This window comes from Thalassophryne amazonica, chromosome 21 (assembly GCF_902500255.1).
Source record: "Thalassophryne amazonica chromosome 21, fThaAma1.1, whole genome shotgun sequence".
Lineage (NCBI taxonomy): Eukaryota > Metazoa > Chordata > Actinopteri > Batrachoidiformes > Batrachoididae > Thalassophryne > Thalassophryne amazonica.
In genome coordinates this window covers 183,493-204,938 of record NC_047123.1, presented here as the reverse complement: position 1 = coordinate 204,938, position 21,446 = coordinate 183,493, and the positions used below count along the sequence as shown (strand labels likewise).

Below are 21,446 nucleotides of genomic sequence, written 5' to 3'. Positions count from 1 at the left end.
AAGGACACAATCCGAATGCTACCGAACAAATATACAAATTTACACTCAACAAAAATATAAACGCAACACTTTTGGTTTTGCTCCCATTTTGTATGAGATGAACTCAAAGATCTAAAACTTTTTCCACATACACAATATCACCATTTCCCTCAAATATTGTTCACAAACCAGTCTAAATCTGTGATAGTGAGCACTTCTGCTTTGCTGAGATAATCCATCCCACCTCACAGGTGTGCCATATCAAGATGCTGATTAGACACCATGATTAGTGCACAGGTGTGCCTTAGACTGCCCACAATAAAAGGCCACTCTGAAAGGTGCAGTTTTGTTTTATTGGGGGAGATACCAGTCAGTATCTGGTGTGACCACCATTTGCCTCATGCAGTGCAACACATCTCCTTCGCATAGAGTTGATCAGGTTGTCAATTGTGGCCTGTGGAATGTTGGTCCACTCCTCTTCAATGGCTGTGCGAAGTTGCTGGATATTGGCAGGAACTGGTACACGCTGTCGTATACGCCGGTCCAGAGCATCCCAAACATGCTCAATGGGTGACATGTCCAGTGACTATGCCGGCCATGCAAGAACTGGGACATTTTCAGCTTCCAAGAATTGTGTACAGATCCTTGCAACATGGGGCAGTGCATTATCCTGCTGCAACATGAGGTGATGTTCTTGGATGTATGGCACAACAATGGGCCTCAGGATCTCGTCACGGTATCTCTGTGCATTCAAAATGCCATCAATAAAATGCACCTGTGTTCTTCGTCCATAACAGATGCCTGCCCATACCATAACCCCACCGCCACCATGGGCCACTCGATCCACAACATTGACATCAGAAAACCGCTCACCCACACGACACCACACACGCTGTCTGCCATCTGCCCTGAACAGTGTGAACCGGGATTCATCCGTGAAGAGAACACCTCTCCAACGTGCCAAACGCCAGCGAATGTGAGCATTTGCCCACTCAAATCGGTTACGACGACGAACTGGAGTCAGGTCGAGACCCCGATGAGGACGACGAGCATGCAGATGAGCTTCCCTGAGACGGTTTCTGACAGTTTGTGCAGAAATTCTTTGGTTATGCAAACTGATTGTTTCAGCAGCTGTCCGAGTGGCTGGTCTCAGATGATCTTGGAGGTGAACATGCTGGATGTGGACGTCCTGGACTGGTGTGGTTACACGTGGTCTGCGGTTGTGAGGCTGGTTGGATGTACTGCCAAATTCTCTGAAACGCCTTTGGAGACGGCTTATGGTAGAGAAATGAACATTCAATACACGAGCAACAGCTCTGGTTGACATTCCTGCTGTCAGCATGCCAATTGCACGCTCCCTCAAATCTTGCGACATCTGTGGCATTGTGCTGTGTGATAAAACTGCACCTTTCAGAGTGGCCTTTATTGTGGGCAGTCTAAGGCACAATTGTGCACACTAATCATGGTGTCTAATCAGCATCTTGATATGGCACACCTGTGAGGTGGGATGGATTATCTCAGCAAAGGAGAAGTGCTCACTATCACAGATTTAGACTGGTTTGTGAACAATATTTGAGGGAAATGGTGATATTGTGTATGTGGAAATAGTTTTAGATCTTTGAGTTCATCTCATACAAATGGGAGCAAAACCAAAAGTGTTGTGTTTATATTTTTGTTGAGCGTATATTGATTTTTAAACTGATTGATATTTGGACATCATTTGAGCTCATCCGTCAGGTTATTCCATAGTCTAGGGCCACACATGGAGACACAGAAACCTTTCCTGGTCGTCTGAGCGCCAGCAATTTTAAAATGATACAAGCTCTGTAAATTATATTTCACTCTCTCTCAGCAAATAATTTTTGAATTCTAAAGGGCACTTGTTTATTTTTCACTTTGTACGTTAAATGAACAGTCTTGAACAAAATCATATCATGAAGTTTTAATATTTGAGATTTAATGAACAATGGGTTGGTGTGGTCACAATAACCTGCATTATGAATTGTTCTTAATGCTCTTTTTTGTTGACTGAATAATGGTTGCAATGTAGTTTTATAATTGTTGCCCCAAACTTCAGCACAGTCAGTCAGGTAGGGTTTCTGGAACTCGTGGTTCTAGAAACCCAAACCTCAGCACTAAATGTTGATGTTCTGATGGTCCACAGGGACCTGCTGGTGACGCTGGCCTTGGGACAGATCGTGTCTCTCTTAATCTGTGCCATCGGTCTGACCAGCAAATATCTCACTGATGAATTCCACGCCAACACGCCGCTGTTCCAGAGCTTCCTAAACTACATTCTGCTGTTCCTGGTATACACCACTACACTGGCTGTCAGACAAGGTACTGTTATTTATTTATTTTTATTCTTTATATCCACTTTTTTAGTTTGGACACTTACTGTTGTAGAACCGCTTACCATTATTGGTGATTTTAATTAACATTAACAATAACTGTATGTACGAGGTCTGTTAGAAAAGTATCCGACCTTTTTATTTTTTGCAATAACCTTATGGATTTGAATCACGTGTGATTACATCAGCCAAGCTTGAACCTTCGTGCACATGCGTGAGTTTTTTCACGCCTGTCGGTTGCGTCATTCGCCTGTGAGCAGGCTTTGAGTGAGCACTGGTCCTCCCCCCTCGTCGGATTTTCATTGTGAGGAAAATGTCTTAACAGCTGGAGCAGCGCTGCATTAAATTTTTCCAGAAACTGTGAGAGACAGCCAGGTAGACACCATTCGGAAAATTCAGATGGCTTTCAGTGACTATTTTATGGATATCACACAGATTAAGGAGTGTTACAGCCGGTTTAAAGACGGCGCACAATGGCGGAGGGCGCGCTGCGCTCCGAGCGGCGATCGACAGGCTGAAACGACCAGATCATTTCCAAACTGAATGCTGTGTTGATCCGGGACGTCGTCTGACTATCAGAGAAATGGCAGAAAAGGTGGACATAGCACTTTTCCGGCACATTCCACTGTTAAAGGAGATTTTGTCATGAAAACAGGAGCGGAGGAATTCGCCACGGAGCCGCTACTGGCGCGGAACGAAAGCACCTCCGTGTTGGTCTCACAGGACATGTTGTGGCATGTCCAGCTCTTGGACAATTTCTCGGATACTCACTCGACTGAAAAGCCACCCAAAGCCATCTGAATCTTCCAAATGGTGGAAGAGCTGGGCATGTCCCGTGAGACTTCCAACACGGAGGTGCTTTTTGTTCTGCGCCATTACGCGGCTCCGTCCTGACGTGCGAATTCCGCTGCACATCTTTCATTACAAAATCTCCTGTAACAGTGTAATGTGCCGAAAAAATGCTATGTCCACCTCTCTTGCCATTTCTCTGGTAGTCAGACGACGTCCCGGATCAACACAGCCTTCACTTTGGAAATGATCTGGTCGTTTCAGCCTGTCGATGGCCGTTCGAAGTGCGGCGCGCCCTCCGCCGCTGTGGGCCGTCTTTAATCCGTTTGTAATGCTCCTTAATCTATATGATGCCCATAAGATCTTCACCGAAAGCCATCTGAATTTTCCGAATTGTTTCCACCTGGCTGTCTCTCACAGTTTCTGAAAAGATTTTGATGCAGCAAAGCGGCAGTCGCTCAGCCATTTTCCTGACAATGAAAATCCGCTGAGGGGGCTGGACCACTCCTCCCACAAAGCGTGCTCACAGGCGAATGACACAACCGACAGGCATGAAAAAACTCACGCATGCGCACGAAGGTTCAACCTTGGCTGATGCAATCACACGTGATTCAAATCCATATGGTTTTTGCAAAGAATAAAAAGGTTGGATAGTTTTCTAACAGACCTCGTATAATATCAACAATAACTAACAACTTTGTTTTACCTTTGTAATATCCCATAGACATGTCTGCTACCTGCTGGATGATAGATCAGGATCAACTTCAGTTTTCAGTTCGGTTTTAAATATATATATACTAAACAAAATATAAACGCATCACTTTGTTTTTGCTCCCATTTTCATGAGTTGAACTCAAAGATCTAAAACATTTTCTATATAGTCAAAAGACCTATTTCTCTCAAATATTGTTCACAAATCTGTCTAAATCTGGCTGGCCACAATAAAAGGCTACTCTCAAATGTTTAGTTTTATAGTTTTATCACACAGCACAATGCCACAGATGTCATTTGGCTGCTCTGATCAACTCTATGCGAAGGAGATGTGTTGCACTGTGTGAGGCAAATGGTGGTCACACCAGATACTGACCGGTTTTCTTATCCCCCGCCCCCCAATAAAGCAAAACTGCACATTTAGACTCACAGTGTAAGTCTCCTCTATAGTACCCTGGCACAGGCTTCACCAGGGAGGCTGAGAAGTGTAATTCCTCTATAACTGGAACACACTCTCCGGTCCCCTTTTTTAAAGATGGAGACCACCACCTCAGCTTGCCAATCTGTCCCGACTTCCATGCAACATTGTATAGGCATGTTAGCCACGGCAGCTGAACAACATCCAGAGATTTCAGCATCTCAGGGCGAATTTTGTTTGCGGGATTATATTTAGTTCTGCTTGGTTACTGTTACTGTGGTTTCACTTGTGTTCATTGTTTGCTGTCCGTGGCTCTAGCTGTATTCTAGGTGGGTCCTTCTGTGTCTCTGTCATGTGTCCTCCTTGTGGGTTGTTTGTCTGCCTCCATCTTGTGTCTGTCTTTGGGTTTTGCATCTGTGGGTTTATCTGTATTGATCCATGTCCCATGATTCGCCTGGTGACGATTCGTAAACCCCCATCACACATACGCCGATTGAGGCCGATTGGCATCAGAATGACACATCCAGCCACAATCGGGAAGTATCGAGGTGCGGTCTGAAGACAGATGGACGGCAGTCTCTGAGAAGTCTACATATTTGGTCCCAGTCGATCGGCTTTCCCCACTGTGTTGCACATGTTCAAAACACTTGGCGCCATCGAGATGGGATGCACATCTGACGGTGGTTTATGTGCAGTTTTTGTGTCATCTGATCTCAATCTACCTATTCTGACAGCATTATAACAGCATTTGAAACAGTCCAATCGCGGTTGATTGAGCTTTGAGATGGATCGGTCACAGCAAAGCCTGCTGGCATCTTGTGCTACTTATGTCCACCTCCACTGGATCCTGGCCAGAGAGGGTAAAGGAAATGTTGATATCTGATAACATGTATGTGGCACTCTGCGTGTGTCAGAGGCTCGTGCAGCACCCCGCAACGCAGCTGAACGGGATGTCACCGCTGTAATACACGTATTATTACATGTTCACCTCCTAAGTCTGTAGAAGGTATGATGTGGAAATGTTTGCCCAGCCCATGACAACATAAATATACATGCAACTCCCCTTCGGTACGGCCCAGGAGCAGTGCAGACAACTGGTGAAGTCCCTTTCACCAGGCTGCACTGTGTGCTGGCAAAATCCATCAGATGACAAATGCATAATCCACCTCTGGCATAAATAAATCCCATGTGAAGTGCCGTCTTGCACCAATAATCCAACTACAGTTGTCATGCGTATCATGTAAAATGGCCACACAAAAGAGAATTAAAAAAAGAGAAAGAAAAAGTTTTGCTAGCTGCGTCTGAAGAATGTTGCGCACATGGGGGAAGTTGGCACACTGCTAGCACAGTTCAGCAGCAGTTATGGAGTCCAGTCGGTGTTGGAGACTGCGGACATGGTGGGTTTTGGGTTCAATTGTTGACAGGTTTCACAGGTATCCAATTGTTCTTTTATCATATCTTTCAGATAAGGATGCCACCATGCTGTCAGATTATTCAAGGTTTGTTGTTTAGACACATGAGCCTGTCCATGCACCTCCAAAATCACCATGTGTGCTAATCCTGCTGATAAAACTGCACTTTCATCTCCCGATCTCCACAGTCCATCCTTTTTTGTATGCTCCATGAGTTATCCACTGATTTTGCTCATATACCCCTGCCTGTTCCTGTAGGGTGTCCAAGTCCTCTCGGGCTAGTTTTGGTAAGTCAGTCTCATATGTTTCCTCTAACAGAGGCATGATAAGTTCTCCCTGCCATCCTGCCGCTTGTTTTGCGGCTTGGTCAGCTGCCTCATTCCCTGCCTGGAGCATATGATGTTGATCCTTGCTGTGTCCTTTACATTTTATTACTGCAACATTCACAGATCCCATTAGAGCTTCTGCAATAGCTGTCACTAAGTCTTAGTGTTTTACTGGTTGTCCAGCTGCTGTCAGGAAATCAGTTCTGTACCATTTCGCTAGCTCATAGTGCACTACACCATGGGCATATGCAGAGTCAGTGTAAATGTTCACATTTTGGTGTTTGGCCTCTCTCAATGCTATTTCTAATGCTTTCAGTTCTGCTTTCTGTGCTGAGGGATGATGTTCAACCGTTCATCAACCTACAGACCATCTATTTACATATCCTACAATCACGATTTTTGTTAGTTAATTTCGGAAAACCGCACAGCCAATCTCGGTCTCAGACAATGCGAGGTCCTTGACCTCACAATCTCCGACTGCAGTGACCCAAACCTTCCCATTTGGTGCAACGAGCGTCTCAATGTCACACGCTTAAGATATACCACAGTGACATCAACATGCACAATTTATAAAAAAGCTGTGCTTACCTTCAGTTGGGCACCCAGTTTGATGTCTGGAGGAATTCAGTGTTGTCGCGTAGTCCCCTCGGACCTTCGGACAGTGACAAATATAACTGACGGTCACTCTCTTCACCTTCACCCAGGATCACGTCGGGGGTTACCAAGTTGTTGGAGACTGGCCTCCCAAGACCCCGACCTCATCCACCAGTCACCGCATGTCCGTTGATCCCAGAGAAGGTGGAGACAAAAACAGTCATGAGACAAAAAAGTCTGTTCAGATTGCACCCTGCCTGATTTACCATTCAGAACAGTTTTATTTAAAACAACACTAAGTAGTAAAATCACTTATAAGTCTTACACAGAGCTCTGTGGATACTGTTCTCAGCCCTGATGTAGCCTTAGCTCTCAGCAGGAGATAAGAAGAAGAGTGCCCCATGCTATCTATGATCCACTTTAAAACCTCCTCTAACAATGATTCATCTATTCTTGTGGCATTTTCACATCTTCTCATTGGTCCAAAAGGTTGGTGAGAACCGCCTGCTTCTGGGAATTCTCCTCCCCTCGTGTTGTGTGGCAGTGCTAGCTCGGAAGGAGAGGTTTGTAGCACGTCACTTCCCTTGAGTGTCTTTACCACACCCGTCCCTGACTGGCCTGTACAGGACAGGTCACGGCCACATGCTTCAGGCTTCCTCCATTGTTCCCATGAGAATATGCAAAACAACTCTGTGTGGGCATGAACACACTTTGCGGGATTATCCTTAGCCATAACATATATCTTGTATGTCAGCAGGCTAGCGTGCAGTAGTTTTACGATTATGGCAGAAACTTCATCCTGTTACACAAATGTCAGCATAACAGAATCAGGTAAAAAACATATACATTTTAATCATACAGACCGGATGATTTATTCTGGTTGTTTCTGAAAGATAACCACAAGAATTAGTAGCAGAAAATGCAGTTATATATACTTCACTGGACAAATAAAATCTAGCAATGTAAGTATATACGGATCAAACACCTAAAGGGATTTTTCACCGGACTGTACAACAGCAGGCGATCACTGACAGTTGTCAGCTTTTTGGTGCTCTCTCTGGATGGACAGCTCCTGTGCTCACACGTGAACCCCACTTGTGCATGCAGAGCGGCTCGTACAGCCATTATGAACACACATGCTTGCAGCTGAGCGAACATTTCGGCCACACATTCACACGCTTCTTTGATCACCTGTTCTACGCATACAGACATACACGCATGCAGCGGCTCGTTCAGCCATTATGAACACATGCATGCAGCTGAGTGAGCATTTCATCTGGCCACACACTCGCATGCTGTTTGGATCACTTGTTCTATGCACGTACACACGCGCACACTCTGTTATGTGAGACACGCACCCTCCTCCTGAAGAGAGGTCAGTTTAGCCCTGGGAATGTGAGGACAAACAGAGATTTGATTGCGTGGGTGAGTGACAGCTCCAATGTCGGTGCCGTCTGACAGCAGTCTGTCATCTGACTGTTGTATGAAATATGTTTTGGCTACATCCCACACATGTGCATGAGGCAGTCTGGCTGCGTTCTGACATGGATGACCACACCTCTTTCCCTCCCGACTGCGTCTGGATTATGACTATATGTGCCGTGTCGGCCTGGTTCCTGCACATTCTTGCTATGTGTGATGGGGGTGTTAGTGTTGTCTGTGTCCTACTGTCTGTGAGGCCTGTTTGGTTGTTTCACCCTCTCCTGTCTTTAGATATTTTACTATCCACTGTTTAGGCCCTGTAGTCATTGTAGTCCGGTTTTATTGTGTTTATTTTTATCATCTTAGTATTTTGGTATCTGACTGTTATTGTTTGAGTCAACTTTCTTCCTGTGTAACTCTCCAGCTGTTTATAATTTGCCACACCTGTCAGTCCTTTGTTCATTTCAATTTATTTAATTTATATAGCTCCAAAGCTGCCTCAAGGCACTTCACCCAAGTAAGGTCTAACTTTACCAACAAAGCTGAAGAAACAGAAAACAGGATTTCAAAACAACATGACATAATAACAAAAGAATATGTATTTGATGAGAAGTCCATGAAGGCAGTTATACCACAGGCAGGGGTCATCCAGCAGTGCTCATGCTGTCAGTGGGCCTGTTCCCACAGCAACAGGTAAGATGATGTCAGAATCTGCAAATGTTGGTTTTCGGGCAGAGTTAATGCCTACAACTATATAATCTCTAAATCTGGCTAAAGTTCGCTGGGATAATGTCATGTCATGAGAGCCTGCTGACACATGCATCACAGTGGCATGTTGAGAGGTGATGTTCTTCATGGCACGATATGTGTTCTCCAGCTTTGAATTGCGATGACACAGTGGTCAGGTGCGATATGATCACCTTGGTGAATGCACCTGTGATCATCTGACTGCTTCGGTGCACCCGCGTACACTTGCATCATTTGATTGCCTTGGTGGGTGTGCTTGTTCCGTCATCATCAACGGTTTTGTGTCACGTGGCGTGGCTGTCCAGTCGGATCATGCGCTGGTGCTGTGACACACAGCTGGGTTTTTATTTTCATATCTTTTGTGGTGGTGTGGGGACACTGCTGGCTGGTGATTCCACCTCCAGCGGGACATGCTGGATATACCATCATGGGTGTTCCACAGCTGTCAGCAGTTCCATCATGCACATGACAGCCATCCTACACACCAATTGTACTGCATTCTGGCTGCCGTTCGAGCCTGGTGGTGTCCTGGGCACTACATTCGTGCTGGCCGCTCAAATGGGCCCGCATTTTCTAAGTGCCCTGCAACTGCTGTTGGAAGTTCATGGGCGGCACCTCGATTCTGGCCAAGCATGGGTCGAATGGCCATTTGCCCTCATTTAGCTGTTGGTATGAAGGCTGACTCATTCACCACAGTTGTCCAGGTTTCGATGTGCCCGATCATTTCATGCAGCCCAGAACAGTCCGACCTGTGTACGACATGCTGTATGAATGTTCCGACCACAGTCAGATGGCAGTACGACATCATCTTGACAGCGTTCAGTTGGGTTTCCAACCCAAGCGCATCGCAAATCTGGAGTACATGTGCTGTGGCGGAATGGTTGTGCTAACTACTGTATGGGGCATTCGAGTGCGGCTCCGATTTTTCACTACTGCCATTCAAATCCTCCTTTGTGCGCCATTCAGCCTCATTCATGTTATGTGTGAAGGGGCCAAAGATGTTTATAACAACACTTACCAAAAACAATGAAACTGTTCATTAAGTGGACATGTATTTTCTTTTTTTTTGGTCATGGATTTCTCTGTCCTTTCCGCCAGGCGAAGAAAACCTGTTAGCCATCTTAAAGCAGCGATGGTGGAAATACATGATTCTTGGTTTGATTGACATTGAGGCTAATTATCTTGTCCTGAGAGCATACCAGTACACCACCGTTTCCAGCGTACAGGTCAGTCCATGTCCATCGATAGACTTGAGACTGTTTCACACTATATGCAGGTCACATCACACATTTCTGTTCATGGATTCAGATAACAATATTCTAGTTCTTACAAAAGTCTGCTCCATCAAGAACCATGTGTCATGTATGGGGTTCAGAAGGGAGTGCAGGAAAATAAATAAATGCTGAGATGGATGTGTGGAGTTCTCAAGCTGGACAGACTAAAAAAATCAGAGCAACTACAAAGCAGGAGAAATCTCTAAGAAAATCCAGGAAAGCAGGTTGAGGTGGTTTGGACATGAGATATGATAATGTACATAAAAACAAGATGAGAATGGAAGTACAAGGAAGTGACAGAAGAGAGACTGAAGGTGGATGGACAGAGTAAAGAAAGACTGGAAAGAACAGGAGGTACAAAAATGGCTTGGGTTCATCAGAACCACCTAGCCTCTTTGGCAGGGGACAAACAAAGATTTAAATCAGTATTTCAAAGTGTGGCTGAAAGTCTTTAAGTTGCCTTTGATTTTGAGAGGAACCTTTGACACACCTTAACGCAGTAGACCAGCCACCAGTCTGCTACTGGGACCAAAGTGCTGAAGCTTTGACCTGACATTGTGTTCATTTTCTTGTTTCCAATCAGCTGTTGGATTGTTTCATCGTACCAGTGGTCCTGCTGCTGTCCTGGTTCTTTCTGTTGGTGAGGTACAAGGCTGTGCACTTTGTTGGAACTGGACTTTGCTTGCTGGGTACTGGCTGCATGGTGGGGGCTGACACCCTCCTTGGCCGCCAACAGGGTCTTGGTGAGTCTATGTGCACACATACACGTCTGTGGATGACACATTGATAATGTCAACATAAAGATTCATTTTGTTCAAGTGGAACAACAGGTACAAACTGTGATTAATTTTCAGTGAGTCATCACTGGTCCAGTCCTGTGGGCCATCTGGCCCATTAGTACCTGCATGAGCCTAAGTGAGTCATTTTGGGACCTGTGTGGTCTTCAGCAGAATACTTTGGGATTCCAGACCATATTGTGGACCAAGAGACTCAGTTTGGTCCCATAAGGCCTGAATTAATGGACATGGAGTCCTAAAAATGTTCCTGTCATTTTTGCAGTTTTATTTTTCTGGCTGTCTCTTTTTGGGTGCCTGACCCATTAGGAGAGCAGAAGATGTTTGGTGATTTGCTGGTTCTGGCTGGAGCAACACTGTATGGGATCTCTAATGTCTGTGAGGAGTATATCGTTAAGAACCTGAGCCGTGTGGAGTTCCTTGGCATGATGGGGCTTTTTGGATCCTTCTTCAGCGGCATCCAGCTGTGAGTTTATGCAGTACACATGTCCTTCAGTGTTCTTGTCATATTTTTTATGTATTTGTATTAATGATAATTTGTTTCTGTGTAACTGGAGAAGGGGCAGGCAGCGCGGTGGCTTAGTGGTTAGCATTGTTGACTCACAGCAAGAAGGTTGTGGGATCACTTCCCACCAGGGTCCTTTCTGTGTGGAGTTTGCATGTTCTCCACGTGCTCGCATGGATTCTCTCCAGGTGCTCTGGCTTCCTCCCACATCCAAAGACATTATGCAGGTTTCAGGGGCCGATCTAGGTTTCTTAGTGGGGGGGTTGACTCGTGGGGTGTGGGGGGCACCCCCCGGAAAATTTTGAAATTAAGGGTGCATTTTCCTGCAATCTCAGGCAAATCAAGCATGCATTTTGGACATTTGAAACAAGGAATTACTATCATTTTCTTAACAAGTTGAGATGGGTGATACATAAAAAAATATCTTCAGTTTCTGGCATCAAATGTCACATTATTGTTTTATACTCTGCATAATGGTCAGGTTCTACACTAACAATTCAATTTCAATTTATTTCATTTTATATAGCACCAAATCACAACAAAGCTGCCTCAAGGCGCTTCACACAATTAAGGTCTAACCTTACCAACCCCTAGAGCAAGCACACAGGCAACAGTGGTAAGGAAAAACTCCCTCTGATGAAATTGGGGAACAAACCTCAAACAGACCAGACTCATTGGGGCGACCCTCTGCTTAGGCCATTCTAACAGTCACAAGGTTTTTACAAAGCTGAAGAAACAGAAAACAGGAAATCAAAACATCTTCTGCATCAGCTTCAGGCATGGCATCTCGCAGTTAATCCAGTATCCCATTGTCCGCAAACCCCGATCCCGTGCAATGCCCGCCGCACCTTGGACAGACAGAAAAAGAGCAGAATCAGTCAGCTGGAAAAAACCACACCTAAGGTATAATTCATCAGCAGTAAATTGACAGGAAAGCAGATAAAATACTGAAGTAATTGCCGGCCACTTGCCCTAAGCTTCACTAACAGACCCAGAATTTACATGAAGTTGAAGCCGAGACCTGTAAGCCATACGAGAGGGAGAATGAATGCATGGAGCACGATAAGAGAAAGCTCTGTGACCCACAGACTTTTTATTCACCCTAGGGACACAAAGTAGTCCTGTACCCTGAGAACCCAGAGCCTGGGCCGGTACGTAAGGTTTAATTTGGTGAGCTAAGTAGGGAGGTGCTAGTTTGTGAATAATCTTATAGGTTAATAGCAGAACCTTAAAATCTGACTTCACACAGACAGGAAGCCAGTGATGAGATGCCAAAATGGGTGTAATGTGGTCAAACCTTTTGCTTCCTGTCAAATGTCTGGCAACAACATTTTGAACCAATTAGAGACCCCTAATGCTGGACCACGGTAAACCAGAAAATAGAACATTGCAGTCGTCCAATCTAGAAGAATCAAATGCCTGGATCAGAGTCCCTGCATCAGCCATAGACAGGACGCGACAGATCTTCACTATGTTTCGCAGGTGGAAGAAAGCAGGCCTTGTAATATCTCTAATGTGGAGGTCAATGGACAACGTAGCACATCATTATTTGGTTGTAACATAGCTATTTAATTTTTGGCACAGCTCAGTTTAAACCCCCTAACAACACCCCCCCCCCCCCCCCCCCCCCCTTACATCTGCCAGTGGGTTAGGTGAATTGGAAACTTTAAATTGACCATAGGTGTGCATGCGGGTGTGAATGTATTTTCTACATGTGGCCCTGTGATAGATGGGCATCCTCTCCAGAGTGTACCCCACTGCAGCCCCCCCCCCTCCCCTGTGACCCTTAATTGGAGTAAGTGAGTATAGAAAATGGATAGATGGATGGAGAAGGGACAGATCCTTAGGGATGTGTTCTGGCTCCTACACAGTTCAATGTTTTCATGGCTAAGATGTCAGGATTTCCCTCAGAGTCTGGTTTTAACTCTGTTTGTTTTACCAGTGTTATGGTGATGATGTACGAAGTTTCATCCAAGCCTGTACAGTCTGTCCCTGGGGCAAGTGCCGATATGCTTCAACCGCATCCACTTCTAGACCACCCATAGTCTCATATTGGAATCGATTTTGTGACTGGACTCCTGGCCTCCCTAGGCAAGACTGTAGTCCTCACTGTGGTGGACTGCTTTTCTAAAGCCGTGCACTTTGTGCCCCTGGAGAAACTGCCTTCAGCCCAGGAGACTGCTGACCTCCTGGTTCACCATGTTGTCCGGCTTCATGGTATTCCCCAGGACATTGTGTCCGACAGAGGACCACAATTCACATCTCAGGTGTGGAAATAGACCTTACTTGTGTGAAGCGCCTTGGGGCGACCTTGTTGTGATTTGGCGCTATATAAATGAAATAAATTGAATAAATTGAATTGAAATACGCCTGTGATACCCTGGGGGCCTCGGTCAGCTTGTCGTCCGGATTCCATCCCAAAACAAATGGACAGACAGAAAGATCCAACCAAGACCTTGAGAATGTCCTCCAGTGTGTCTCCGCTGACCATTGCTCTGACTGGAGCTCATATCTTCCTCTGGGTTGAATATGCCCACAATAGTCAGGTATCATCTGCTACTAGTCTGTCACGATTTGAGGCCTCGATCAGATACCAGCCCCGCTCTTCCCAGAGCAAAAAGAGGAACTTTTGGTCCCTTCAGTTCAAGACCACCTGCAACAATGCCGCCAGATTTGGAAACAAGCTCAGACAGTGCTCAAGGAGACACAAGATCGGACCCGCCACCGTGCAGCCCAGAGGAGAACCCCAGCCCCTGATTACCAACCCGGGCAGGAGGTGTGGTTATCTTACCAGCTTCCAGTGCCACCTTTGATGATCCAGGCAGTCTCCAAGAGGATCAAACCTCAGTGCCACTCTGTGACCTTGGCTGTGTCTTCCAGCTCTGCACTTAAGACGCTGAAGCATCCCGCAGCAAAAGCTCAGGTAATCTGGCTTCCCCTCTAATTCCCATATTAGAGCAAACTGTCTTTTCCTGATGTTCCAGACGATTCCGGTACAGCTCCCAAGCAGACCTGGATCCTGATTCTGACTACCTGCACAGCAACATCCCTTTGGAACTCCTCGGCTCTTGGTGCAGAGTGCACCTCAGATATGCCAGTTAAGTTCCTCCTCGTCTCAGTGAGATTCCGTTCTCACTCATTCCTCTTTGTGACTGTGCTATGATAAAGACCTGTTCCATGAACTCTTCCTCAGAACCGCATGAATTCTGATATCAAACAATTGAGAACCCAGCTGTATCAAGTCCTGCTTAATTGGAACTGCGTCACAACATGCAGCACTTGACCTCTGACCTTTGGATACAACTTATCACTTTATTTCCTTTAACTCACTTTATTACACTTTAACTTTATTTCCCGACCTCTGAAACAACTTGTGCTAAACCTTTTATGAACTGTGACTGTTTTGAGGCTCCAGCACTACGAGTGCATTCACTCACACTGTGTCTTTATTCCCCATAGTTCCTGCTCTCTGAGGCAAGCATTCCACCTGGTCCTGAACACTGAAACCTTAGTTGATATTACCATTGAAGAATGGCTCGGGATCCTGCAGCTCCCTCATTTCACCGCAAAGAGGCGGGCCATCTCTCCACACTGCAGGCACCCCAGCGCAGCACCTTTATTTATTATAAATAAATATATATTTCTTTGTAGTCTTCTCTGTGTCCAGCTCCCTGCATTTGGGTCCATTAGCTGCAGTGGTTCGGTTCCACCCAAACCTCTAATCATAACATAAGATTCCTCATAATGAGTACTAAATTGCATGGGCGGTCCAAACTTTCACATGTTGGAGTAGAGACAGCTCTGCAAGGGATTTATGAAGAGTAAATGCACAATTGATAACAGTCAGTAAAGTAACGTAGACAGCAATATGTGAATGAGGATTTTGTGCGTATTAATGGATGTAAGTGCAACATGAAATTAAATTAGTCATTTAAGTTACAGTGTGCAGGTGCAAGGCTTTTCTTTATCCAAATCAAATATACATGGAAGATAACTCGGTACTTTAATATAGCAGTACACGAGGTGCATTCAAAAAGTATCCAAGCTTATTTTATACCACAGAAACCAAAGAAGCATTTGAGTGCCGTTTGGTAGGGAGGTGTACGGAACCTTCTTGTGCATGCGTGAATTTTTTCCTACCCGCACAGCACAACAGTCACTAGCAGATGGCCTTAGAGTGAACACATGTACTGTGCCAGCTGTCTGATTCTCTTTTGCTACAAGATGACAGAACGACTTGAGCAGAGGCTATCCATCACATTTTGCCTAATGTTTGGTGATGCCCAAGTGGAAACCATTTGCAAGATTCAGCAGGCTTTTGATGATGATGTCATGAGTATAATGGAAATAAAATGTGGTATAGCTGCTTCAGAAATGGGCGCACATCAGTGGAGAGTGACATATGTTCTGGTAGGTTATCCACAAGCCAAAATGATGAAATGATTGACAGAATACAGACTTTCACCATCTAAGACCTTGTGGGGAGGTTGGGACAAGCATAGATTCTGTATATTCCATTTTGATGGAGGATTTGGGCATGCGGAGAGTGTTAGCAAAATTCATGCTGAAGCTAGTAACCACGGAGCACATGCGCCTGTGTCTGGAAGTCTTACAGGAGATGCTGGAATGCACAAACAGTGACCCTGACTTCTTGAACACCGTCATCAATGGTGATGTGACATGGGTTTACAGGTACGACCCGGAAACCAAATTTCAGCCATTGCAGTGGGAACATCCACAATCGCCGATGTCAAAGAAAGCACACCAAGTGCGCAACAAGGGCAAAGTCATATTGACCTTTTCTTTGACTCCTGTGGGGTGGGGGCAGTACACACCAGAAGGCCAAAACATTAAGAGTATTATCAGGAGGTTCTATGTTGCCTTTGTGATGCTGTGTGCTGCAAGTGACTGGATCTGTGGGGTGTGAAAAAGTGACTGCTCCATCGTGACAATGCATCCACCCCTTCTGCTCAGCTGAGTCAGGCTTTTCTGGCCATACACAACAGTTATGATTCAGGCTCCCTACTGTCTTGACATAGCTCCCTTTGATTATTGGCTGTTCCCGAAGAGCAAAACATCACTAAAAGGGACTCCATTTGAGTTGAGGGTGGCTGGACACCTTTACAAAAGAGGCCTTCCAGAAATGCTTCCAGCAATGGCAGAACAGCTTGGAGAAGAGTGTGCAGTCCCAAGAAGACTAATTCGAAGGGGATTATAATTTCAGACCCCCAGGTGAGTAATTGTATTTTTCGCAGCCATAAGTTAGATATTTTTTGAATGCACCACTTTTATTATTGATGCACACTGCAGAATGCACATGCAACACTTACAGATGAACGTGCATCATCCCACATAGAGCACACACACAGCTAGGAGTCTGTGAGGGATAAAGCACAGCCATTTCTCTTGCAAAGGTTGTTGTGCAAAGTGGCGAAATGCACAGGCATCTGGCTGTGTGCACAGTGCATACATCATCCCACACATACCCTGAGATGTGTGTGTTTATTTGTGACTGTAACTGCTCTTAATGACTGTAATTATCATGAATTGCACCAAAATGTACTCTGCTCTATCTGTTACATACAGGGACATTTATTCTGAAAGAAATGAACATGAAGTAATCCATTAAAATCTTTAAATATGCCCAATGATTTTGTTTTTATTCTGTGTATGAGGAGGCAGAGGTGTGCTGCTGGGGCAGCAGTCTGTCGAGCACAACAATTTAACGCCAAGTTTTCAAAGTTGTAAAATATAGATGCAATCATCACCCACTACATTTCCTTTAGACATTGTTAAATCATGTTGCATGTGCAAACCTCACCTATTTACATGTTCCCTCCCAGAAGTTTGTGCACTTAGGTGGAGTATCGCCAAATTGTATATTCATAAAGGCAAACGTAAGATATTGACGAAATGTTATTTTCATCTTTGACAGATGCAGTCTTCATTGTGCATGGTTAGCAACTCAGCATGCAGGCGTATTTGCAAGTGCAGTGGTGTTTGCACCTGTTTTTGCACATTAAAACTTTGACTAATTCAGGCCCATGGAGTCTAAGAAGCGACCTAAGATGTCGAGGATCTTTGGGTATTACTGGAATGACTTTGTATTAAAACAACTGCTTAAGCCCCCTTCACACATACCAAAATGTGCAGGAACCAGGCCGAAACTGCAAATATTACCATCATCGGACACAGTCGGGAGGGAAAGAGGCGTGGTCAGCAGTATCAGAATGCATCCAGACTGCCTCGTCCACACCTGCACAATGGCACCCAAAGCGCATGTAGACAACAGTTTAGATGACACAGACTGCTGTCAGACAGCCATAAAAGGCGCTTAAGACTCTGTGTGTGTGTGTGTGTGTGTGTGTGTGTGTGTGTGTGTGTGTGTGTGTGTGTGTGTGTGTGTGTGTGTGTGTGTGTGTGTGTGTGTGTGTGTGTGTGTGTGTGTGTGTGTGTGTTTATAACTACTGGATGAGCCACTAAGCGTGCGCGCGGGGCACATGTGCCACTGGGTCAAGGAGTCACACCATGCATGAGATGGAGCCTTTCCAGCTAACTTTAGTTTCTTTTTTCTTCACTTCAGGAGTGCAACACTTGTCTGTACACGGTGATGATGGTTGGATTATCACATGGGATTTGGTCAGTGGTGGGCACAGATAACCAAAAAATTTACTTTGATAACAGATTATCAGATAACTGAAAAGTTATCTTTAATAAAGATAAAACCATAAACCACCCAAAACTGTATCGGAAGTTACAGATAACCGATAAATTCAATATTGTCTCTGGTACATTTGCAACTACCAATAAACTGAATTTGAGTTTTAACACCACGATCGCTTCTGGGAGCATCAAAAGCAACAGACCCAAACAATGAGCCCATACTTCTGTCTTTGAACATCTTGCCCCCTGCTGGAAGCTCTTGTTTACTACACAGCTTCCAGCACAGGCGCAAGGTTAATTGAGCATCCTGCATCGTGTAGTGTACATGGAGTAACAAGCTGCGTTTAACATCTCACGACCACCTCCTGATCGCCGATCGTATGGTCGAATGAAAATCAAACGTTTGATATTATTCTGGTCAGCTGTCATGAGGGTATCCTGCTGCTGAAGAGCTACAAGCATCCAACCGCTCACACTGTGCATGTGTAAACACCACAGAGCTGTTTTGTAATGTTTTTTTTTTTGTTGTTTTGTTTTTAAACTGTGATGTCTCCCATCGAGAGTTTTTGTAAATTAAGTTTGAAAAAGTTACGTTTTGCTTCTGGAAACACAAGTTGACGTGTGGTTTTTGAACATACAATATGTTCTGAACTTTTACACCGTGCAGTTCTGTGGTACAGTTTGAACTGAAACCGAATACAGTGATTAAAAATATACAGTGTCTGCCCAGCTTCAGGACGAATACGGCCATGAACTGCCATGAACACTATTGGCCAGTAGATGGCAGTAGAGGCCTTGAAAACTTGCCAAAACAAAATTCCAGATAATCTGTGTCTGCTATATTTAAGATGCATGGAATTTAACAAACGCAAATACAATAACGTCTATAAATCCAGAGAATATATTCATGAGAGTTTTAGGCACTAGAGTTTAATGCTGTTGTCCGTGGAGCCTGGACAGAGTGTCTGAAGTGCATTTGTCCTGTCGTGAACGTACTGACATTACCCTATCCTACCCATAATGCACTGCTGGGCACAGCAGGTGCTCACTAAAACCTTAAAAATTAGTGCATTACTTTAAAACTAAAACATATCTGATATTTTCACTTTATAAAACTTCAGATGTGACAGTAATTTTAAATACCTTGTCTGAAATTAGTTTGGTTAAAATTTGAACCATAAGTTAAAAATGTATGCCTCTGGATGACTTGGGTGATATTGCCCGCGTATCAATCAATCAATCAACTTTTTTCTTATATAGCGCCAAATCACAACAAACAGTTGCCCCAAGGCACTCCATATTGTAAGGCAAGGCCATACAATAATTATGAAAAACCCCAACGGTCAAAACGACCCCCTATGAGCAAGCACTTGGCCACAGTGGGAAGGAAAAACTCCCTTTTAACAGGAAGAAACCTCCAGCAGAACCAGGCTCAGGGAGGGGCAGTCTTCTGCTGAGACTGGTTGGGGCTGAGGGAAAAAACCAGGAAAAAGACATGCCGTGAAGGGGGGCAGAGATCGATCACTAATGATTAAATGCAGAGTGATGCATACGGAGCAAAAAGAGAAAGAAACAGTGCATCATGGGAACCCCCCCACAATCTACGTCTAAAGCAGCATAACCAAGGGATGGTCCAGGGTCACCCGATCCAGCCCTAACTATAAGCCTTAGCGAAAAGGAAAGTTTTAAGCCTAATCTTAAAAGTAGAGAGGGTATCTGTCTCCCTGATCTGAATTGGGAGCTGGTTCCACAGGAGAGGAGCCTGAAAGCTGAAGGCTCTGCCTCCCATTCTACTCTTACAAACCCTAGGAACTACAAGTAAGCCCGTAGTCTGAGAGCGAAGCGCTCTAATGGGGTAATATGGTACTACGAGGTCCCTAAGATAAGATGGGACCTGATTATTCAAAACCTTATAAGTAAGAAGAAGAATTTTAAATTCTATTCTAGAATTAACAGGAAGCCAATGAAGAGAGGCCAACACGGGTGAGATATGCTCTCTCCTGCTAGTCCCCGTCAGTACTCTAGCTGCAGCATTCTGAACCAACTGAAGGCTTTTTAGGGAACTTTTAGGACAACCTGATAATAATGAATTACAATAGTCCAGCCTAGAGGAAATAAATGCATGAATTAGTTTTTCAGCATCACTCTGAGACAAGACCTTTCTGATTTTACAGATATTGCGTAAATGCAAAAAGGCAGTCCTACATATTTGTTTAATATGCGCTTTGAATGACATATCCTGATCAAAAATGACTCCAAGATTTCTCACAGTATTACTAGAGATCAGGGAAATGCCATCCAGAGTAACGATCTGGTTAGACACCCTGCTTCTAAGATTTGTGGGGCCAAGTACAATAACTTCAGTTTTATCTGAGTTTAAAAGCAGGAAATTAGAGGTCATCCATGTCTTTATGTCTGTAAGACAATCCTGCAGTTTAGCTAATTGGTGTGTATCCTCTGGCTTCATGGATAGATAAAGCTGGGTATCATCTGCATAACAATGAAAATTTAAGCAATACCATCTAATAATACTGCCTAAGGGAAGCATGTATAAAGTGAATAAAATTGGTCCTAGCACAGAACCTTGTGGAACTCCATAATTAACTTTAGTCTGTGAAGAAGATTCCCCATTTACATGAACAAACTGTAATCTATTAGACAAATATGATTCAAACCACCGCAGCGCAGTGCCTTTAATACCTATGACATGCTCTAATCTCTGTAATAAAATTTTATGGTCAACAGTATCAAAAGCAGCACTGAGGTCCAACAGAACAAGCACAGAGATAAGTCCACTGTCCGAAGCCATAAGAAGATCATTTGTAACCTTCACTAATGCTGTTTCTGTACTATGATGAATTCTAAAACCTGACTGAAACTCTTCAAATAGACCATTCCTCTGCAGGTGATCAGTTAGCTGTTTTACAACTACCCTCTCAAGAATCTTTGAGAGAAAAGGAAGGTTGGAGATTGGCCTATAATTAGCTAAGATAGCTGGGTCAAGTGATGGCTTTTTAAGTAATGGTTTAATTACTGCCACCTTAAAAGCCTGTGGTACATAGCCAACTAACAAAGATAGATTGATCATATTTAAGATTGAAGCATTAAATAATGGTAGGACTTCCTTGAGCAGCCTGGCAGGAATGGGGTCTAATAAACATGTTGATGGTTTGGATGAAGTAACTAATGAAAATAACTCAGACAGAACAATCGGAGAGAAAGAGTCTAACCAAATACCGGCATCACTGAAAGCAGCCAAAGATAACGATATATCTTTGGGATGGTTATGAGTAATTTTTTCTCTAATAGTCAAAATTTTGTTAGCAAAGAAAGTCATGAAGTCATTACTAGTTAAAGTTAATGGAATACTCGGCTCAATAGAGCTCTGACTCTTTGTCAGCCTGGCTACAGTGCTGAAAAGAAACCTGAGGTTATTCTTATTTTCTTCAATTAGTGATGAG

General features: G+C 44.3%; 1 protein-coding gene across 1 annotated transcript in view; it reads left to right on the top strand.

The window, feature by feature from the left end:
* Window positions 1-21,446, top strand: part of slc35f1 (solute carrier family 35 member F1) — a 64,737-nt gene that overhangs the window by 19,389 nt on the left and 23,902 nt on the right. The window contains exons 2-5 of the mRNA XM_034162394.1: window positions 2,144-2,319; window positions 9,848-9,975; window positions 10,607-10,766; window positions 11,127-11,283. Coding sequence (XP_034018285.1) covers window positions 2,144-2,319; window positions 9,848-9,975; window positions 10,607-10,766; window positions 11,127-11,283 — 621 coding nt within the window. The remainder of the gene's footprint in view (window positions 1-2,143; window positions 2,320-9,847; window positions 9,976-10,606; window positions 10,767-11,126; window positions 11,284-21,446) is intronic.